This window comes from Artemia franciscana, chromosome 1, assembly GCF_032884065.1.
Source record: "Artemia franciscana chromosome 1, ASM3288406v1, whole genome shotgun sequence".
Classification (NCBI taxonomy): Eukaryota; Metazoa; Arthropoda; class Branchiopoda; order Anostraca; family Artemiidae; genus Artemia; species Artemia franciscana.
In genome coordinates, this window is record NC_088863.1 from 7,814,589 (window position 1) to 7,834,302 (window position 19,714).

The 19,714-nt window shown below is 36.0% G+C and overlaps 3 protein-coding genes across 3 annotated transcripts in view; all 3 read right to left on the reverse strand.

The window, feature by feature from the left end:
- LOC136025011 (histone-lysine N-methyltransferase, H3 lysine-79 specific-like) overlaps window positions 1-19,714 on the reverse strand; it is a 469,133-nt gene that overhangs the window by 155,995 nt on the left and 293,424 nt on the right. The window lies entirely within an intron of this gene.
- Window positions 1-19,714, reverse strand: part of LOC136025019 (trichohyalin-like) — a gene marked incomplete at its 5' end in the record, with an annotated part of 228,437 nt that overhangs the window by 15,204 nt on the left and 193,519 nt on the right. The window contains 1 exon segment of the mRNA XM_065700678.1: window positions 1,718-1,843. Within this exon segment, the coding sequence (XP_065556750.1) occupies window positions 1,818-1,843 (26 nt within the window).
- Window positions 1,908-19,714, reverse strand: part of LOC136025038 (ubiquitin carboxyl-terminal hydrolase 7-like) — a 50,836-nt gene continuing 33,029 nt past the window's right edge. The window contains exon 3 of the mRNA XM_065700703.1: window positions 1,908-2,652. Within this exon, the coding sequence (XP_065556775.1) occupies window positions 2,635-2,652 (18 nt within the window). The 3' untranslated portion in view covers window positions 1,908-2,634. The remainder of the gene's footprint in view (window positions 2,653-19,714) is intronic.

Consider the following 19,714-nt stretch of genomic DNA (forward strand, 5'->3'; position numbering starts at 1 on the left):
TTGTTTTTGTTTTTCATAGGTGATCGTAGCAAACTAGTGGTCCAAGAATATCGTGAAACGGATTATTCGAATGGAAATTAAAGTTTTAGTACCCTTCTTAAGTCACTCAAAAGATTAGAGGGCAAATAGGTCCGCTTCTACGCCTCTTTTTTCTCAAAATCCTTCGATTAAAATTTTGAGGTTGCCATTTTTTCAGCCTAGTTAAAAGGCCGATTAACCATGCCTTTGGAGATAACACTAGCCTACATAAACCCTGGGGAAAGGTTCTTAGGTTAAAAATTTGCCCATTATTTACGTACATTATTTATTATTGGGAATCATGGACATATTTTTGTGTGAGGGAATTTTCTGCTGGGGGATTTTTCATGGGGAGAACTTTCCAGGGGGAAAATTTCTGAGAAGAAATTTTATACCGAGGGAATTTTAGAGAATTCTTATACGAAATTCTTTGTTTGAAATTTTTTCTTTGTCTTTGCCGACTCACTCTTATGCGTGGAGATCTTAAGGGTGATTGTCCGGGGTAAATTTTCATGAAAATTAAATTGTTCAGAGGATATATCCGTGAGGAGGAGTGATTTTTCCACGGAGCCAAATTTCCTGGCATTATTAAAAAACGATTCTAAATTAAATTAAAAAAAATAAATACTCAACTGAAAGTAAGAAACAATATTAAAACTTAAAATGAACAGAAATTTTCAAGTATACGAGGGGTAGCCCCCTCTTCAACACCTCCCTCTGTATGCTATAGTTTAAATTTTGTCCCAAATCTTTAAGAACGAGTCCTGAAACACAAGGTTCGTTTCATTAGAGCAATAAGAAGCTTTTTCAAAAATACTAAAAAACTTTAGCGTGAAGAGCGAGGTGTTGATAAGGGGACACCATATACGCAATAATTCATATGCATTAGAAGTTTTAATGCTGCTCCTCACTTTCATTAATAAAAAGTATTTTTTTTTTATTTAATTGCTTCAAAGGGCCTAGTTCTGCCTGTTTTAGAAAAGATAAGAATTAAACAGCTTATGTCAGCTTTGCCTTTCACTCAGACTACCTGTCTTGGCTTTGCCTCTAATTTGCCAATGGCGTGATGGCAACTTGATTTTAATTCATAACTTCAGATGCTTAAATTCGACACATGGATACCCAAATCAATAGCATTCGTAATTCACACATTTTACCATCTTCATATTTCGTACGTGTGTTATAAATAATTTTCTTTGTGTGAGCTCAGCCCCATCTTGTCAATTTATAGCCACTTGTTATCATATTGCAATTTTGATTTTACTCAGTTTCACATTTGTTAAATATACTCATTGGATAGCGGAAATGAAAAACATAAAAAAAAAAAAAATAATTAAAATCAAATCAAATTACAATAATTCAAACATTAAAAAATTAAAGCTAAATTAAAGTAAATGGGGGGGGGGGGATTATGTTGTGTTTGAGAGTAGAAATAGTGACTAATTTGAACGCTAGGTAGAAAAAGTGTAATTTAATTTATTAACCTCCACGAATTGATGCTTCTCTTAATTTTTAAACCGAAAAAAAAACACATAAAAACGATTGACAGAACAAAACAGACAGCCATAAGGAAAAACAATAGAAATATATATTTGGAAACGTAAAATCAACTTTTAAAAAAGACGGGGGAACTTGTTAATCAAAACAAGTTAGCCAAAAGGAGAGTCTTGGCAAAAATCATGCTCTTGTCGTTACTTACCTTTTTTAGTTGATTTGCAAAATGAAGAGTTTTCAGAAGACAACTCATATAACAGGTGACATCTTAATTTTTCAAACCTTTGATAGGGAACCTCTGAATCTTAAGGTCTTCGGCTACCAAATGGACCTATAAACATTTCTCTTCTCATTAATGCCTTATCTTCTACTAGGAACAGCTTGTCCCTCCTTTCGATTTATAAAGTAAGTTAGTAAGTATAACCCGTTATATTAAAAAAAAATAAAAGCGAAAAAAAAACAAAAAATATATACTACAAGTAATACAAATAGAAGCACAACGTAAACAAAAAATTAAAAAGAAATAACATCACTCTGTCATCTATATCCACACTATGTCCAATTTACTAGTACAGGGATTAACTAGCCGAGAAGAAAACTAGCAGTCTTCCTTTTCGGGGAATTAGCCCTTAGAGCTTTAGAAATTTCGTTAATAAGTACTAATGGGTGGGCAAGTCCAAAACAAGTTCGGTTGGTAGATATATACCATCTTGGTAGATATACACTATCTCGGTAAATATATTACCATCCATCTTGGTACATAATGGTAAATACCATCCTGGAAGATATAATAGCAAAACAAAGAATAATTTTTCAAAACAAGGAATAATCTTTCGGTTGGTGGATACATACCATCTTGATAGTTATAATGCGATTCATCTTGGAAGATAATGGTAAATACCATCTTGGTAGATATAATAAAAATTCAAAGTAAAAAAAACCAGTCCTTAACTAAAGAATGTGTTTATTCTGCATTATATGCTGGAAACCAGACAGAGACAGAGTTGATGGAGAGCAAACACTATCGTGAGGTTTACACAAACTTCGACAATTCTTCTTTCCTCTATTTGGCAAGATTTCAAACAGTTCGTGGCAACGAACTGTTTGAAGGAGCGTCCCAGCTCAATAGTAACCAAAAGTCTAAAAAACAGAAATTTTAACCAATAGTTACATCAAAAGAACCACATTTTAATGCTGATTTTAAATATATAAGTTTCAACAAGTTTAGTCTTAACCATCAAAAGCTACTGAGAAAATTTGCATTATTTTAGAAAATAGGGAAAAACACCCCTAAAAAGTCATAGAATCGTAATTAAAATAAACCCGTCAGATTCAGTGTATTAGAGAACCCTACTGTAGAAGTTTCAAGCTCCTATCTACAAAAATGTGGAATTTTGTGTTTTGCCAGACGACATATCACGGATGCGTGTTCGTTTGTTTGTTGTTTTTTTCCCAGGGGTGATCGTATCGACCCAGTTGTCCTAGACTGTCGCAAGAGGGCTCATTCTAACGTAAATTAGAAGTTCTAGTGCCCTTTTTAAGTGACTAAAAAATTGGAGGGCATCTAGGCCCCCTCCCACGCAATTTTTTGCCCCAAAGTTGCCGGATCAAAATTTTGAGATAGCCATTCTGCCCAGCTTAGTCAAAAACCTAACAACTATGTATTTGGGGACGACTTAATCCCCCAGAGTCCCAGGGGGAGGGGCTATAAGTTACAAACTTTGACCATTGTTTACTTATAGTAATGATTATTATGAAGTGAACAGACGTTTTCAGAGGGACTTTTTTCTTGGTGGGGAGAAGGGGTTATGTGGGAGGATCTTTCCATGAAGGAATTTGTCATGAAGAAAGAAAATTTCCATGAAGGAGGTGTAGGATTTTATAGCATTATTTATAAAAACAATGAGGACATAAACACATTTTTTTCAACTGGAAGTAATTGGAAGCATTAAAACTTAAAACGAACATGAAATATTACGTATATAAGGGAGTTCGTCTCCTCCACAATACCTTGCTCTTTACGCTAAAGTATTTTTTATTGTTTTGAAAAGTAGAGTTGTGACAAAGAGTTAAACTTTAGCGTAAAGAGCGAGGCGTTGAGGAGGGGACAACCCCTTTCATATACGGAATGATTTCTATAAGGACACGGATAGACTGTAGAGCATTAGCAACCAAACACGAGGATGTAGCCGAAATAATAACCGAAAAAGTGATAAAAAGCCATTTGATATTCGAAACATAATCGAGTAGTATTTTACCCCCAGTTAAGGAGGAGCAGGGTTAGAAATATCAAAACAAAGAAACTGGTATTTAGAAGCATTCGTAGAAAGTCTCACTTTGCCTAGATAATCAGTCAGACTGTGCATATTTTTAGCGAAGCTCGATCTAATATGTCTAACTAATAGTACGTCACCAGCATTAGCAATATGACTAACACCAGCATTAAAAAAAAAAAAAAAGAAAAAAAAACAATTGGAGACAACATTTGCAGATAATCAGCAAGCTCACTTAAAAATATATACGGGGATAGCAGACCACCTTGCCTGACTCCTTTCTATGCTGCGATTGGATAAGATAAATTTGATATTAATTTCAACCGAACAAACGAATTTCAATGCCAATATTGGAGAATCTTAATGACAGAATCAATGACTGCTCGAATTAGGCAACGAATTCTTTGCAAATGGACGACACTGCCAATACTCCCGAAATATCCAATTTTTAAATAAGTTTGTAGTTTGTTATGTTTCAAAAAGTTTCCCCCCCAAAAAATTTTACACATCTCATTTTCTATACAAGTTTGTCTGGTCAATTCCACATACCCCAATATTATAGAAGTCGCTTCTTAGGATTGGAGATTTCCGATATGTCCAAACTCTCGTCCTATGAGAACATTTTCTACAAGAGTAGGTACTAAGCCTACCTTTATTGTTTTCTCAGAACTATGCCTTCTTCCTTAGAGATTCCTATTCTAACCTGAGCTGACGGGTATGGGGGTTTATCTCCATATAAGCATTGTGTGGTGACTGTGTATGAATAGTTATCTCAATTCTCATCAGACTCAATCTCTTAATTATTTCCACTGAATTTTTCTTTCTACATCCGCTCATAAAATTTCCAACTCTTGTAAAAATCCCAATTAATTGTGCGTGTTTCACAAGCTCTGCAGTAACCTGTAAACATCTAATTTGCTAAGTATATAAGATTAGGCGTGAGCCCAGCAAATTTCCTTATGTTTTGCTTCATACTTTGTGGATTAACCACACAAAGAAGTTTTAAATTTTGTTAAAGTTAAGAAGTATATATTTATTTACGTAATTTTTCTCGAATACACTTTTTTCCCAAAAATTGGTATCCTGAGATTTTCTGACGAAAAACCGATCTATATAGGTTAAAAGCTTCAGAAAATTAGTTAAGAGCCTTAATTAAGAGCAAAAAAAGCCGCGGGTAATGTCATGTTTAGAAGCATACATACATCATGTTTGCCTCAGTAGTGGTTGTATCGTAATTAGTGCCTATGATGCAAGATAAATTATGCAAGAAACAGGGTCGAAAAGAAAAATCGTATAATTGACATCATTTTTATTAGTACATTTCAAATGAATAAATTACATCATTTCCGCCCTCACCCTTAAGTGGAATTAGTATATTTACAAAAAGCATTTAAATTAGTTCCATAATGCCTAGAAGACAAATAAATAACCTGGACCATTTACAACAAGATCAACTTTTTAAGATTTTTCTATTTTTTTAGTTTTTTAGCTTTTTTAGTTTTTTAATTTTTTCTTTTTAGTTTTTTACCTTTTTTTCTTTTTCAGTCTTAATTTTCTTCTTTATTTTTCAGACTTCATATGCAAACCCTCAAACATACAAAAAAACAAACATGCTTTAATTTTTTTTCTTTTTTAGTTTTTTCTATTTTTGGTTTTGTGGATTTTTTAGTTTTTTTTAGCTTTTTTTCTTTTTAGTTTTTTACCTTTTTTAATTTTTTTCTTTTTTTCTAGTTTTTTTTTCTTTTTATTTTTTTTTCTTTATTTTTTTTTAGTTTTTTTCTTTTTTAGTTTTTTCTTTTATTTCTTTTATTTATTTTTTTTAGTTTTTCTCTTTTTTTTAGTTTTATTTTTTTTTATTTTTTTTTATTTTTTATTATTTTTCTTTTTAGGTTTTTTCTTTATTTAGTTTTTTCTTTTTTAAATTTTTTTCCTTTTTACTTTTTTCTTTCCTTTTAGTTTTTTCTCTTTTTTTTATTTATATATATATATATATATATGTATATATATATATATATATATATATATATATATATATATGTATATATATATATATATATATATATATATATATATATATATATATATATATATATATATATATATATATATATATATATATATATATTATATATATATATATATGTTTTCTCTTCTTTTTAGCTTTTTTGTTTTTTTAGCTTTTTTCTCTTTTTTACCTTTTTTTATTTGTTTTTTTTTTTTTTTTTTTTTTTTAGTTTTTTTCTTCTTTTTTAGGTTTTTTCCTTCTTAGTTTTTTTCAGTTTTTTACCTTTTTTTCTTTTTTCAGTTTTCTTTTTCTTCTTATTTTTCAGACGTCAAATGCAAACCTTCAACACAAAAATACATACAACTTATTTATATATATATATAGACAGTGTAACAGACGGAGATACAACTTATCTTCTATCTATATATATATAAATAGGTTTTCTGTGTGTCTCTGTGTCGAGTGACGTCATGTTTGTGTGTTGACTGACGTTATGTTTGTCGACTGACGAAATTACAGACCGGGACATCGGGACACAAATGACGACCGGGACACCAGGACATCTTCTATCTATCTATCTATATCTATCTATCTCTATATATAAAAATAAGTTGTCTGTGGATGTGTGTGTCAGGTGACGTCATGTTTGTGTGTTGACTGACGTCATGAAGTTAGTTGTCGTAATTTTTTTATGACGGTGACGTCATTAAAGATATATAAGACATGCGTTCACGTAGAAATCTTTTAATGTTTAACTTTAAAATGACTGATGAACTTACAATGGCAACAGCCGAGGAAGATGCTCAAAGAGTATATGCCAAAAAACTTGCTGCTGATAGAGAAAGTCAGAAAAGAAAGCGTGCCGAGGAATCAAAAGAACAGCAAGGAAACAGGCTTGAGGCTGATAGAGAAAGAAAGAACAGAAAGCGTGCCGAGGAACTACCAGAGCCACGCGAAAGCAGACTTGCTGCTAAAAAAGAGAAAGTGAAAAAAGAAGGCGTGCCGAGGAACTACCAGAGCAACATGAAACCGGACTTGCTGCTAAAAGAGAAAGTGAAAAAAGACGGCGTGGCGAGGAATCACAAGAACAGCAAGAAATCAGGCTTGCTGCTGATAGAGAAAGTAAGAAAAGAATGCGTGCCGAGGAATCAGAGCAACCTAAAAGTTATCGCCTGGCATTCAGGTACAGCCCAGTCGATGATAATAGCTTGAGTAGATGTGTTCAAATCGGGACTATGTCTAAAATTTGTCCCTATTGCAAGGCCTTGAAATTCAATGGTGAAACAATGGGAATGTGTTGCGCCTCAGGAAAAGTTAAACTTCCTCTATTGGCTGCACCACCAGAGCCATTGAAGACTTTCCTTACTGGAACTACGTCAGAATCTAAGCGTTTTTTGAAACAAATCAGAATATATAACTCATGTTTCCAAATGACGTCGTTTGGAGCCCAAATCGAAAATCCAGATCAATTTATGTCTACTTTCAAAGTAAAAGGGCAAATTTATCATAGAGCAGGGTCCCTTCTACCATTCTCAGGCAAGAATAATAAATTTTTACAATTGTACTTCATCAGTGATAGAAATTCTGAATTGAATACACGTTGCGAAATTTCTCCCAACGTTGAAAGGACAATCGTTTCCCAGTCGCAACATCTTTTCCACGAAAATAATAATTTAGTGCGTCTGTTAAAAACAGCCATCGATTTGATGCCTACTGATACGCTTAAAATTGTTATTTCCGGTGACAAAACGCCTCCTGGCCAACATGTGCGTAGATACAATGCTCCAACTATCGACGAAGTGGCAATCGTTATGGTCGGTGATCAGTTTTTACCTCGAGATATTATTCTTCATAAGCGAAACGCTCAGTTGTTAAGAATTGCTGAAATTCATCGATGCTACGATGCCCTACAATATCCTATCATTTTTTGGGATGGAGCCGACGGCTATCACTTTAATATTAAATTGATGAATCCAGCCACTAACAAAGAAATGAATAAGAAATGCAGTGCAATGCATTATTATTCCTATAGACTAATGATTCGGCAGGATGAAGAAAATTATATTTTAAAATGCCGTGAATTGTTTCACCAATTCGTCGGTGATATGTATGCTAAAATTGAATCAGAACGTTTGCTATATATCCGCCTGAATCAGACCAAGCTCCGCTCTGAACAATACATTCATTTGCGAGATGCAGTTATAAATGACGGTAATACCACAAACGTTGTTACGTCGTCCGGAATAGCCGCAACATTGCTGCCTGGTGGAAGAACTGCTCATTCCGCTTTGAAATTGCCTCTGAATTCGCATTCTACAGAAACTCCCACGTGCAATATTTCCAAATCATCTGGGATGGGTAAAGTATTGCAGCAATGCAAACTTATTATTTGGGATGAGTGCACAATGGCACACAAAAAATCGCTCGAGGCTCTGGACCAATGCTTGAAAGATTTGCGAGGGAAGTCGAAACCCTTTGGCAGCACATTAATATTGCTTGCGGGAGATTTCAGGCAAACATTACCTATAATACCTAGATCAACTCCTGCAGACGAAATGAATGCTTGCCTGAAAAATTCTAATTTATGGGCACACGTAAAAACATTAAAATTAACTACAAATATGCGTGTCCGATTGCAAAACGATGACTCTGGCAAACATTTTCAGATCAATTGCTGGCAATTGGAAACGGAAAGCTCCCAGTAGACTCAATTTCAGGACGTATACTACTACCTGCTGATTTCTGTAATTTAGTGACGTCCAAAAATGAATTGATTGAAAAAGTATTTCCGAATATTCTAAAAAATTATAAAAATAATAAATGGCTAAGTGAAAGAGCGATTCTCGCACCCAAAAATATAAACGTCCACGAAATCAACAATATTGTTTTGACCAAGATTCGAGACCAGGCAGTCCTTTACAAGTCAGTCGACACAGTTTTGGAACCAAATGAAGTGGTTAATTATCCATCTGAATTTCTTAATTCCCTGAATCTTTCAGGGTTTCCACCACACGTGCTACAACTAAAAATAGGCGTACCAATAATACTTTTAAGAAATATCAACCCACCAAAGCTTTGCAATGGCACGCGACTTGCCGTAAAAAAACAATGGAAAACGTAATAGAGGCCACAATCTTGACAGGGCCTTTTGAGGGGGAGGGTGTTCTTATTCCTCGCATTCCCATGATTCCAACGTATCTGCCTTTTCAATTTAAGAGATTGCAATTCCCAATTCGATTAGCATTTGCAATCACCATTAACAAAGCTCATGGTCAATCATTAGAAAAATGTGGTAAAGATCTTAATACTGATTGTTTTTCCCATGGACAATTGTACGTTGCATGTTCGAGGGTCGGTAAACCTGACAATCTATTTATATGCAGCGACAATTGGACAGCGAAGAATGTTGTATATTCGCAAGTTTTACGCAGTTAATTTGTATTGTATCTATCTATCTATCTATCTATATAAAAACGAGTTGTGTGTATGCATGTTTGTTTGTTTGTAAAAAGAGCGTTTGCATTTAACGTCATTATTAGTACATACGGCTTTGTATATGCACAGACAATGGGAAAGCCAAGAATGTTGTATATTCGCAATTTTTACGTAGTTTGAAACACATATATAAATCTATCTATATTCACAGGTGGGACATAGGGACACAACTACAATGGCGCGTAACTAATATGACGCGTAGCGACTTAGCCGCGCGGGGGGCTTGGGGGGGCAGCTTGGGGGGGGGGGGCCAACAGCTAGTATATGTATATATATATATATATATATATATATATATATATATATATATATATATATATATATCTATATATATAAAAATAAGTTGTCTGTCTGTCTGTGGATCAGGTGACGTCATGTTTCTGTGTCGACTGACGTCATGAAATTAGTTGTCGTCATTTTTGCTTTGACGGTGACGTCATTAGACCGAGACAGAGGAACCTCAAAGAGAAATTACAGACTGGGACATCCGGACACAAATCACGACCGGGACACAGGGAATATAAATGACGACCGGGACACAGGGACACAACTACAACAGGGACGCCGGAGGCACAGGCGGGATATATAAATGACGACCAGGACACAGGGATTGTTCGAATAGAAATTACAGACCGGGACACCGGGACACAAATGACGACCAGTTCACCGGGACACAGGGAATATAAATGACGACCGGGACACTCAAAGAGAAATTACAAACTGGGACACCGGGACACAAATGACGACCGGGACACAGGGAATATAAATGACGACCGGGACACAGGGACACATCATTAGAATAATGAGGTATAGATCTGAATACGGATTGTTTTTCCCATGGACAATTATATGTTGCATGTTCAAGAGTCAGTAAACCTGACAATCTATTTATATGCACAGACAATGGGACAGCGAAGAATGTTGTATATTCGCATGTTTTACGTACTTAAAAACATATATTTATATCTATCTCTATTCACAGGTGGGACACAGGGACACAACTACAATGGCGCGTAACTAATATGGCACGTAACGACTTACGCGCGCGGGGGGGCTTGGGGGGGCGCGAAGCGCCCCACCAACTAGGTATTGGGGTGGCGCGAAGCGCCACCCCAACAGCTAGTATATATATATATATATATATATATATATATATACTAGTTGGTGGGGCGCTTCGCGCCCCCCCCAAGCCCCCCCGCGCGCGTAAGTCGTTACGCGCCATATTAGTTATGCGCCATTGTAGTTGTGTCCCTGTGTCCCACCTGTGAATATAGATAGATTTATATATGTGTTTCAAACTACGTAAAAATTGCGAATAACAACATTCTTGGCTTTCCCATTGTCTGTGCATATACAAAGCCGTATGTACTAATAATGACGTCATATGCAAACGCTCTTTTTACAAACAAACAAACATGCATCCACACAACTCGTTTTTATATAGATAGATAGATAGATAGATACAATACAAATTAACTGCGTAAAACTTGCGAATATAGAACATTCTTCGCAGTCCAATTGTCGCTGCATATAAATACATTGTCAGGTTTACCGACCCTCGAACATGCAACGTACAATTGTCCATGGGAAAAACAATCAGTATTAAGATCTATACCACATTTTTCTAATGATTGACCTTGAGCTTTGTTAATGGTGATTGCAAATACTAATCGAATTGGGAATTGCAATCTTTTAAATTGAAAAAGCAGATCCGTTGGAATCATGGGAATGCGAGGAATAAGAACAGCCTCACCCTCATAAGGCCCTGTCAAGATTGTGGCCTCTATTAGGTTTTCCATTGTTTTTTTTTACGGCAAGTCGCGTGCCATAGCAAAGCTTTGGTGGGTTGATATTTCTTAAAAGTATTATTGGTACGCCTATTTTTAGTTGTAGCACGTGTGGTGGAAACCCTGAAGGATCTATGGAATTTAAAAATTCAGATGGATAATTAACCGCTTCATTTGGTTCCAAAACTGTGTCGACTGACTTGTAAAGGACTGCCTGGTCTCGAATCTTGGTCAAAACAATATTGTTGATTTCGTGGACGTCTATATTTTTGGGTGCGAGAATCGCTCTTTCACTTAGCACATAAATTGATCTGGATTTTCGATTTGGGCTCCAAACGACGTCATTTGGAAACATGAGTTGTATTTTCTGATTTGTGACAAAAAACGCTTAGATTCTGACGTAGTTCCAGTAAGGAAAGTCTTCAATGGCTCTGGTGGTGCAGCCAATAGAGGAAGTTTAACTTTTCCTGAGGCGCAACACATTCCCATTGTTTCACCATTGAATTTCAAGGCCTTGCAATAGGGACAAATTTTAGAAATTGTCCCGATTTGAACACATCTACTCAAGCTATAATCATCGACTGGGTTGTACCTGAATGCCAGGCGATAACTTTCAGGTTATTCTGATTCCTCGGCACGCTTTCTTTTCTTACTTTCTCTATCAGCAGCAAGCCTGATTTCTTGCTGTTCTTGTGATTCCTCGGCACGCTTTCTTTTCTTACTTTCTCTATCAGCAGCAAGCCTGATTTCTTGCTGTTCTTGTAATTCCTCGGCACGCCTTCTTTTTTCACTTTCTCTTTTAGCAGCAAGTCTGCTTCCGCGTTGCTCTGGTAGTTCCTCGGCACGCATTCTGTTCTTTCTTTCTCTATCAGCCTCAAGCCTGTTTCCTTGCTGTTCTTTTGATTCCTCGGCACGCTTTCTGTTCTTTCTTTCTCTATCAGCCTCGAGCCTGTTTCCTTGCTGTTCTTTTGATTCCTCGGCACGCTTTCTGGTCTTTCTTTCTCTATCAGCCTCAAGCCTGTTTCCTTGCTGTTCTTTTGATTCCTCGGCACGCTTTCTTTTCTGACTTTCTCTATCAGCAGCAAGTTTTTTGGCATAGACTCTTTGAGCATCTTCATCGGCTTTTGCCATTGTAAGTTCATCAGTCATTTTAAACTTAAACATTAATAGATTCCTACGTGAACATATGTCTTGAATATATTGAATGACGTCACCGTCAAAGCAAAAATGATATTTATATATATATATATATAGATGACGTCACCGTCGTAGAAAAAATGACGACAACTAGCTTGATGACGTCAGTCAACACATAAACATGACGTCACCTGACACACAGACAGACACACAGACAGACAACTTATTTTTATATATATAGATATATATCGGGACACAAATGACGACCGGGACACCGGGACATAGGGAATATAAATGACGACCGGGACACTCAAAGAGAAAGCAACCGGAACACAAGGAATGTTCGATTAGCAATCACCATCAACAAAGCACTGGGACACAAATGACGACCGGGACACAGGGAACATAAATGACGACCAGGACATTCAAAGAGAAATTACAGACCGGAATACAAATGACGACCGGGACAAAAATGACGACCGGGACAACGGAACACAGGGAATATAAATGACGACCGCGACACTCAAAGAGAAATTACAGACTGGGACACCGGGAAACAAATGACGACCGACACAGGGAAACAACAACAACGGGGACGCTGGGGGGCACAGGGGGATATATAAATGACGACGGGGACACAGGAAATGTTCGATTAGCAATCACCATCAACAAAGCTCAAGGGCAATCATTAGAATAATGAGGTATCTGAATACAGATTGTCTTTCCCATGGACAATTATATGTTGCATGTTCAAGAGTCGGTAAACCTGACAATCTATTTATATGCACAGACAATGGGACAGCCAAGAATGTTGTATATTCGCAAGTTTTACGTAGTCAAAAATATATATATATATATATATATATATATATATCTATATATATATAAATAAGTTGTCTGTCTGTCTGTCTGTGGATCAGGTGACGTCATGTTTCTGTGTCGGCTGACGTCATGAAGTTAGTTGTCGTCAATTTTGCTATGACGGTGACGTCATTAATGGTATTTAAGACATGCGTTCACGGAAAAATGTTTAATTGTAAAATGACTGAAGAACCTACAATGGCAACAGCCGAGGAAGCTGTTCAAAGAGTCTATACCAAAAAACTTGCTGCTGATAGAGAAAGTAAGAAAAGAAATCATGCCGAGGAATCACAAGAACAGCAAGAAAACAGGCTTGCAGCTGATAGAGAAAGTAAGAAAAGAAAGCGTGCCGAGGAATCACAAGAACAGCAAGGAAACAGGCTTGCGGCTAAAGAACGCAAAACCGCGCAGTTAGATGAAAATCCACCTGGAAAGCGAGAGTCAAAACATATCAAAACTGAAAATGATAGCGATGATGATTCGGTTTGGGATTTTGACTTGGATAAGGTCATCAATGCCTACCAGATTTAAGTTAAAAAACAAAGGTTCGGCAATATGTACTTCATAGTGACGCTGAAAAATAAAGAAGAAAAAAAAAAATGAAAAAATGTAAAAAACTAAAAAAAACTAAAAAGAAAAAACACTAAAAGATAAATTACAGACCGGGAGACAAATGACGACCGACACAGAGGGAATATAAATGACGACCAGGAACCTCAAAGAAAAATTACAGACTGGGACACCCGGACACAAATCACGACCGGGATTATAAATGACGACCGGGAGGCAGGGACACAACTACAACGGGGACGCCGGGGGCACAGGCGGGATATATAATTGACGACCGAGACACAGGGATTGTTTGAATAGAAATTACAGACCGGGACACCGGGACACAAATGACGACCGGGACACTGGGACAGAGGGAATGTAAAAGACGACTGGGACACCAGGACACAAATGACGACCGGGACACAGGGAATATAAATGCTATTTATATGCACAGAATGTTGTACATTCGCATGTTTTACGTAGTTAAAAATATATATTTATATCTATCTCTATTCACAGGTGGGACACAGGGACACAGCTACAATGGCGCGTAACTAATATGGCGCGTAACGACTTACGCGCGCGGGGGGGCTTGGGGGGGGCGCGAAGCGCCCCACCAACTAGGTGTTGGGGTGGCGCGAAGCGCCACCCCAACAGCTAGTATATATATATATATATATTTATATATATATATCTATCTATATTCACAGGTGGGACACAGGGACACTACTACAATGGCACGTAACGACTTACGCGCACGGGGGGGGGGGGGGGGGGGCTTGCGCGAAAACAGGCTTGCGGCTGATAGAGAAAGTAAGAAAAGAAAGCGTGCCGAGGAATCACAAGAACAGCAAGAAAACAGGCTTGCGGCTAAAGAACGCAAAACCGCGCAGTTAGATGAAAATCCACCTGGACAGCGAGAGTCAAAACATATCAAAACTGAAAATGATAGCGATTATGATTGGTTTTGGAATTTTGACTTGGATAAGGTCATCAATGCCTACCAGAATTTAGTTAAAAAAACAAAGGTTCGGCGATATGTATTTCATAGTGACGCTGAAAAATAAAGAAGAAAAAGAAAACTGAAAAAAGAAAAAAGGTAAAAAACTAAAAAAAGCTAAAAAGAAAAAAAACACTCAAAGAGAAATTACAGACCGGGACACAAATGACGACCGGGACAGAGGGAATATAAATGACGACCGGGACGCTCAAAGAGAAATTACAGACTGGGATACCGGGTACAATGGTAACAGCCGAGGAAGCTGCTCAAAACGAATGTATTCAAGCGGAAGTAGCTGAGTTGGCAAAGCGTTATGCTCCAGGTTCTAGGTCCGAGAGGTTCCAGGCTCGAACCTTGGCTTTAGCATTAATACAAAAGGAGAAAAAAACTAAAAAGAAAATACTAAAAAACTAAAAAGCTAAAAAACTAAAAAAAAACAAAAAAAGTAAAAACTAGAAACTAAAAAGAAAAAAAAAACTAAAAAAACTAAAAAAAGGTATAAACTACAAAAAAGGGTAAAAACTACAAAAAAACTAAAAAGAAAAAACTAAAAACTAATAAAAAAACTAAAAATTGAAAAAGATAAAGAAACTAAAAAAGGAAAAAAACTGAAAAATAAAGGAGAAAAAAAAAATAAAAGCCGGGACACAGGGAATACAAATGACGACCGGGACACTCAAAGAGAAATTGCAGACTGGGACACTGGGACACAAATAACGACCGGGAGATATAAATGACGACCGGGACACTCAAAGATAAATTACAGACCGGGACACAAATGACGACCAGGACACATGGAATATAAATGACAACCGGGACGCTCAAAGAGAAATTACAGACTGGGATACTGGGACACAAATGACGACCGGGATACTGGGAATATAAATGACGACCGGGACACAGGGACACAACTACAACGGGGATGCCGGGGGCACAGGGGGATATATAAATGACGACGGGGACACAGGGAATGTTCGATTAGCAATCACCATCAACAAAGCTCAAGGGCAATCATTAGAATAATGAGGCATAGATCTGAATACGGATTGTTATTTCCATGGACAATTTTATGTTGCAAGTTCAAGAGTCGGTAAACCTGACAATCTATTTATATGCACAGACAATGAGATATCGAAGAATGTTGTATATTCGCAAGTTTTACGTAGTTAAAAACATATATATATATATCTATCTATATATATAAAAATAAGTTGTCTGTGGATGGATGGATGGATGTGTCAGGTGACGTCACCTGAAAAACTGGATCTGGTGACGTCAAAACTGAAAAAACTAAAAAAAGGCAAAAACTACAAAAAAAACTAAAAACTAATAAAAAAAATAAAAAAGCTAAAAAACTAAAAAAACTATAAAGGTAAAAACCAATAAAAAACTAAAAAAAAAAACTGAAAAAACTAAAAAAAGGCAAAAACTACAAAAAAAAACTAAAAACTAATAAAAAAAGTAAAAAAGCTAAAAAACTAAAAAAACTAAAAAAACTAAAAAAAGGTAAAAAACTAAAAAAAATAAAAATAAAAAAAAACTAAAAAAAAGGAAAAAACTGAAAAATAAGCTAAAATAAAGGTAAAAACCAATAAAAAACTAAAAAGAAAAAAAGGAAAAAACTAATAAATGACGACACTCAAAGAGAAAGCGACCAGGACAAAAGGAATGTTCGATTAGCAATCAACAAAGCACCGGGACACAGGGAGTATAAATGACGACCAGGACATAAGTAAAAAAAAAAAAAACTATCTATATATATAAAAATAAGTTGTCAAACTTAAAAAAAGGCAAAAACTACAAAAAAAACTAAAAACTAATAAAAAAGCTAAAAAACTAAAAAAACTAAAAAAAAGGCAAAAACTACAAAAAAAACTAAAAACTAATAAAAAAAATAAAAAAGCTAAAAAACTAAAAAAACTAAAAAAACTAAAAAAAGGTAAAAAACTAAAAAAACTAAAAACTAAAAAAAACTAAAAAAAAGGAAAAAACTGAAAAATAAGCTAAAATAAAGGTAAAAACCAATAAAAAAATAAAAAAAAAACTGAAAAAACTAAAAAAAGGCAAAAACTACAAAAAAACTAAAAACTAATAAAAAAAGTAAAAAAGCTAAAAAACTAAAAAAACTAAAAAAACTAAAAAAACTAAAAAAAGGTAAAAAACTAAAAAAAATAAAAAATAAAAAAAACTAAAAAAAAAGGAAAAAACTGAAAAATAAGCTAACATAAAGGTAAAAACCAATAAAAACTAAAAAGAAAAAAAGGAAAAAACTAAAAAAAATTTTCATCTAAAAAACTAAAAAAAACTAAAAAAGGTAAAAACTAAAAGAACTAAAAAAGAAAAAAATAAATGACGACACTCAAAGAGAAAGCGACCAGGACAAAAGGAATGTTCGATTAGCAATCAACAAAGCACCGGGACATAGGGAGTATAAATGACGACCAGGACATAAGTAAAAAAAAAATTAACAAAACTAAAAAGAAGGTAAAAACTACAAAAAAACTAAAAAGAAAAAAAAAATAAAAACTAATAAAAAAACTAGGGGTGGCGCTTCGTGCCAACTCAACACCTAGTTGGAGGGGATATTTCGCGCCCCCCAACCACCCCGCGCGCGTAATTCGTTACGCGCCATTGTAGTTGTGTCCCTGTGTCCCACCTGTGAATATAGATAGATATATATACATGCTTTTAACTATGTAAAACTTGCGAATGTACAACATTCTTCGCTGAATGTTGATGTTGATGGTAATTACTAATCGAACATTCCCAGTGTCCCCGTCGTCATTTATATATCCCCCTGTGCCCCCCGGCGTCCCCGTTGTAGTTTTGTCCCTACGTCCCGGTCGTCATTTATATTCCCTGAGTCCCGGTGTCCCAGTCTGTAATTTCTCTTCGAGTGTCCCGGTCGTCATTTATATTCCCTGTGTCCCGGTCGTCATTTGTGTACCGGTCTGTGATTTCTCTTTGAGTGTCCCGGTCGTCATTTATATTCCCTGTGTCCCGGTCGTCATTTGTGTCCCGGTCGTCATTTGTGTCCCGGTGTCCCGGTCTGTAATTTCGTCAGTCAACAAACATGACGTCAGTCGACAAACATGACATTAGTCAACACACAAACACGACGTCAGTCGACATACAGACACACAACTTATTTTTATATATATAGATGAAAAGAGAAATCATCAGTGCAACAGCACACACATTAAAAAAAAAGGAGAAGAGGAAAACTGTTTTCCTAAATTAGTGATTAATATTGAGCAGCACTTGAATGAGGCCTTAAGCCTGCTCAACCATAGATGAGCATCCATGCATCCTGCTCATATATATCTATGGATTAGCATCCTGCTCTTCCATAGATATGTATATATATATATATATATATATATATATTTATATATATATATATATATATATATATATATATATATATATATATATATATACATATATATACATACATACTAGCTGTTGGGGTGGCGCTTCGCGCCACCCCAACAATAACTAAAGTGTAGTTATTAATTTCTGATGTAAAATCAAAAGTCATATCTGACGTCTCTAACTGTTTTCGATGGAGTATATCTTCGGATATTTTTGACTTATATTTTTCCATAACTCTGTAGGAGCTGATGGAGAGCAAGTTGTTAAAATGATGTCAAACAATGCACGAATTTGACTTGGAGTTGACGTTTCGCACGCGTCATTGATGCAGTTATCCCAGTGTTGGTCATTCTCCAATAAATTCAGAGCTTGGCATGCACTACGGTAAGTGTCATGTATAGTACCGTTTACAGTTCTCGAATATTAAAAGGATGTCGGACCGGGTACATTCACCAAAAGCAGGCATAGAAAGAACCATTCATGTTGATTGGGGTGAACGGTGTAGAGTCTTCCTATCGTGGTATCTTTGAAGATGGTAGGTTGGCCGTCGACTGACTTACCCTGTTTTCGACGTTCAAATACTTTATTTTTAGTATTCCACGTGTAATACGAAGGCACTTCCGTATACAGCAGTTTTTTTTTTGCAAAAGAATCATTTTTGCAAAGCGAAAAGAAAGCGGTTAACTTCGTATCCGGTGGATACAGGGCTCTTTGTTGCACGTTGGTTTCCGAGAAATAAACACGTTGACCATTCTGTAAATGTACCGCTAAGTGAACAACAGCTGGACTACGTTCATGTATCGGAAATAAAAGAATTCGCCAAAAAGCTTCATTACTGCTTATGTATCTTCCAGCCTGATATTGTACGATTTCGTTGATATCTTGCCATGTCAGTGCCATGTCACTGCCTTTGTTGACGTATTTACATATGTATTTGATTGCCTTTAAGGAGTTACAGTATTCAACGTTTATGTGTGCATTAAATGTTTTTGATAATAATGGTTTTATGCGTATCAGTAGGCATCAAATCGATGGCTGTTTTGAACAGACAAACTAAATTATTATTTTCGCGGAAAAGATGTTGCAATTGGGAAACGATTGTCCTTTCAACGTTGGGAGAAACTTCGCAACGTGCATTCAATTCAGAATTTCTATCACTGATGAAGTACAATTGTAAAAATTTATGATTCTCGCCTGAGAATGGTAGAAGGGACCCTGCTCTATGATAAATTTGCCGTTTTACTTTGAAAGTAGACATAAATTGATCTGGATTTTCGATTTGGGCTCCAAACGACGTCATATGGATACATGAGTTATATTTTCTGATTTGTGACAAAAAACGCTTAGATTCTGACGTAGTTCCAGTAAGGAAAGTCTTCAATGGCTCTGGTGGTGCAGCCAATAGAGGAAGTTTAACTTTTGCTGAGGGTGAATTTCAAGGCCTTGCAATAGGGACAAATTTTAGACATAGTCCCGATTTGAACACATCTACTCAAGCTATAATCATCGACTGGGCTGTACCTGAATGAAAGGCGATAACTTTCAGGTTGCTCTGATTCCTCGGCACGCTTTCTTTTCTTACTTTCTCTATCAGCAGCAAGCCTGATTTCTTGCTGTTCTTGTGATTCCTCGGCACGCTTTCTTTTTTCAATTTCACTTTTAGCAGCAAGTCTGGTTTCATGGTGCTCTGGTAGTTCCTCCGCACGCCTTCTTTTTT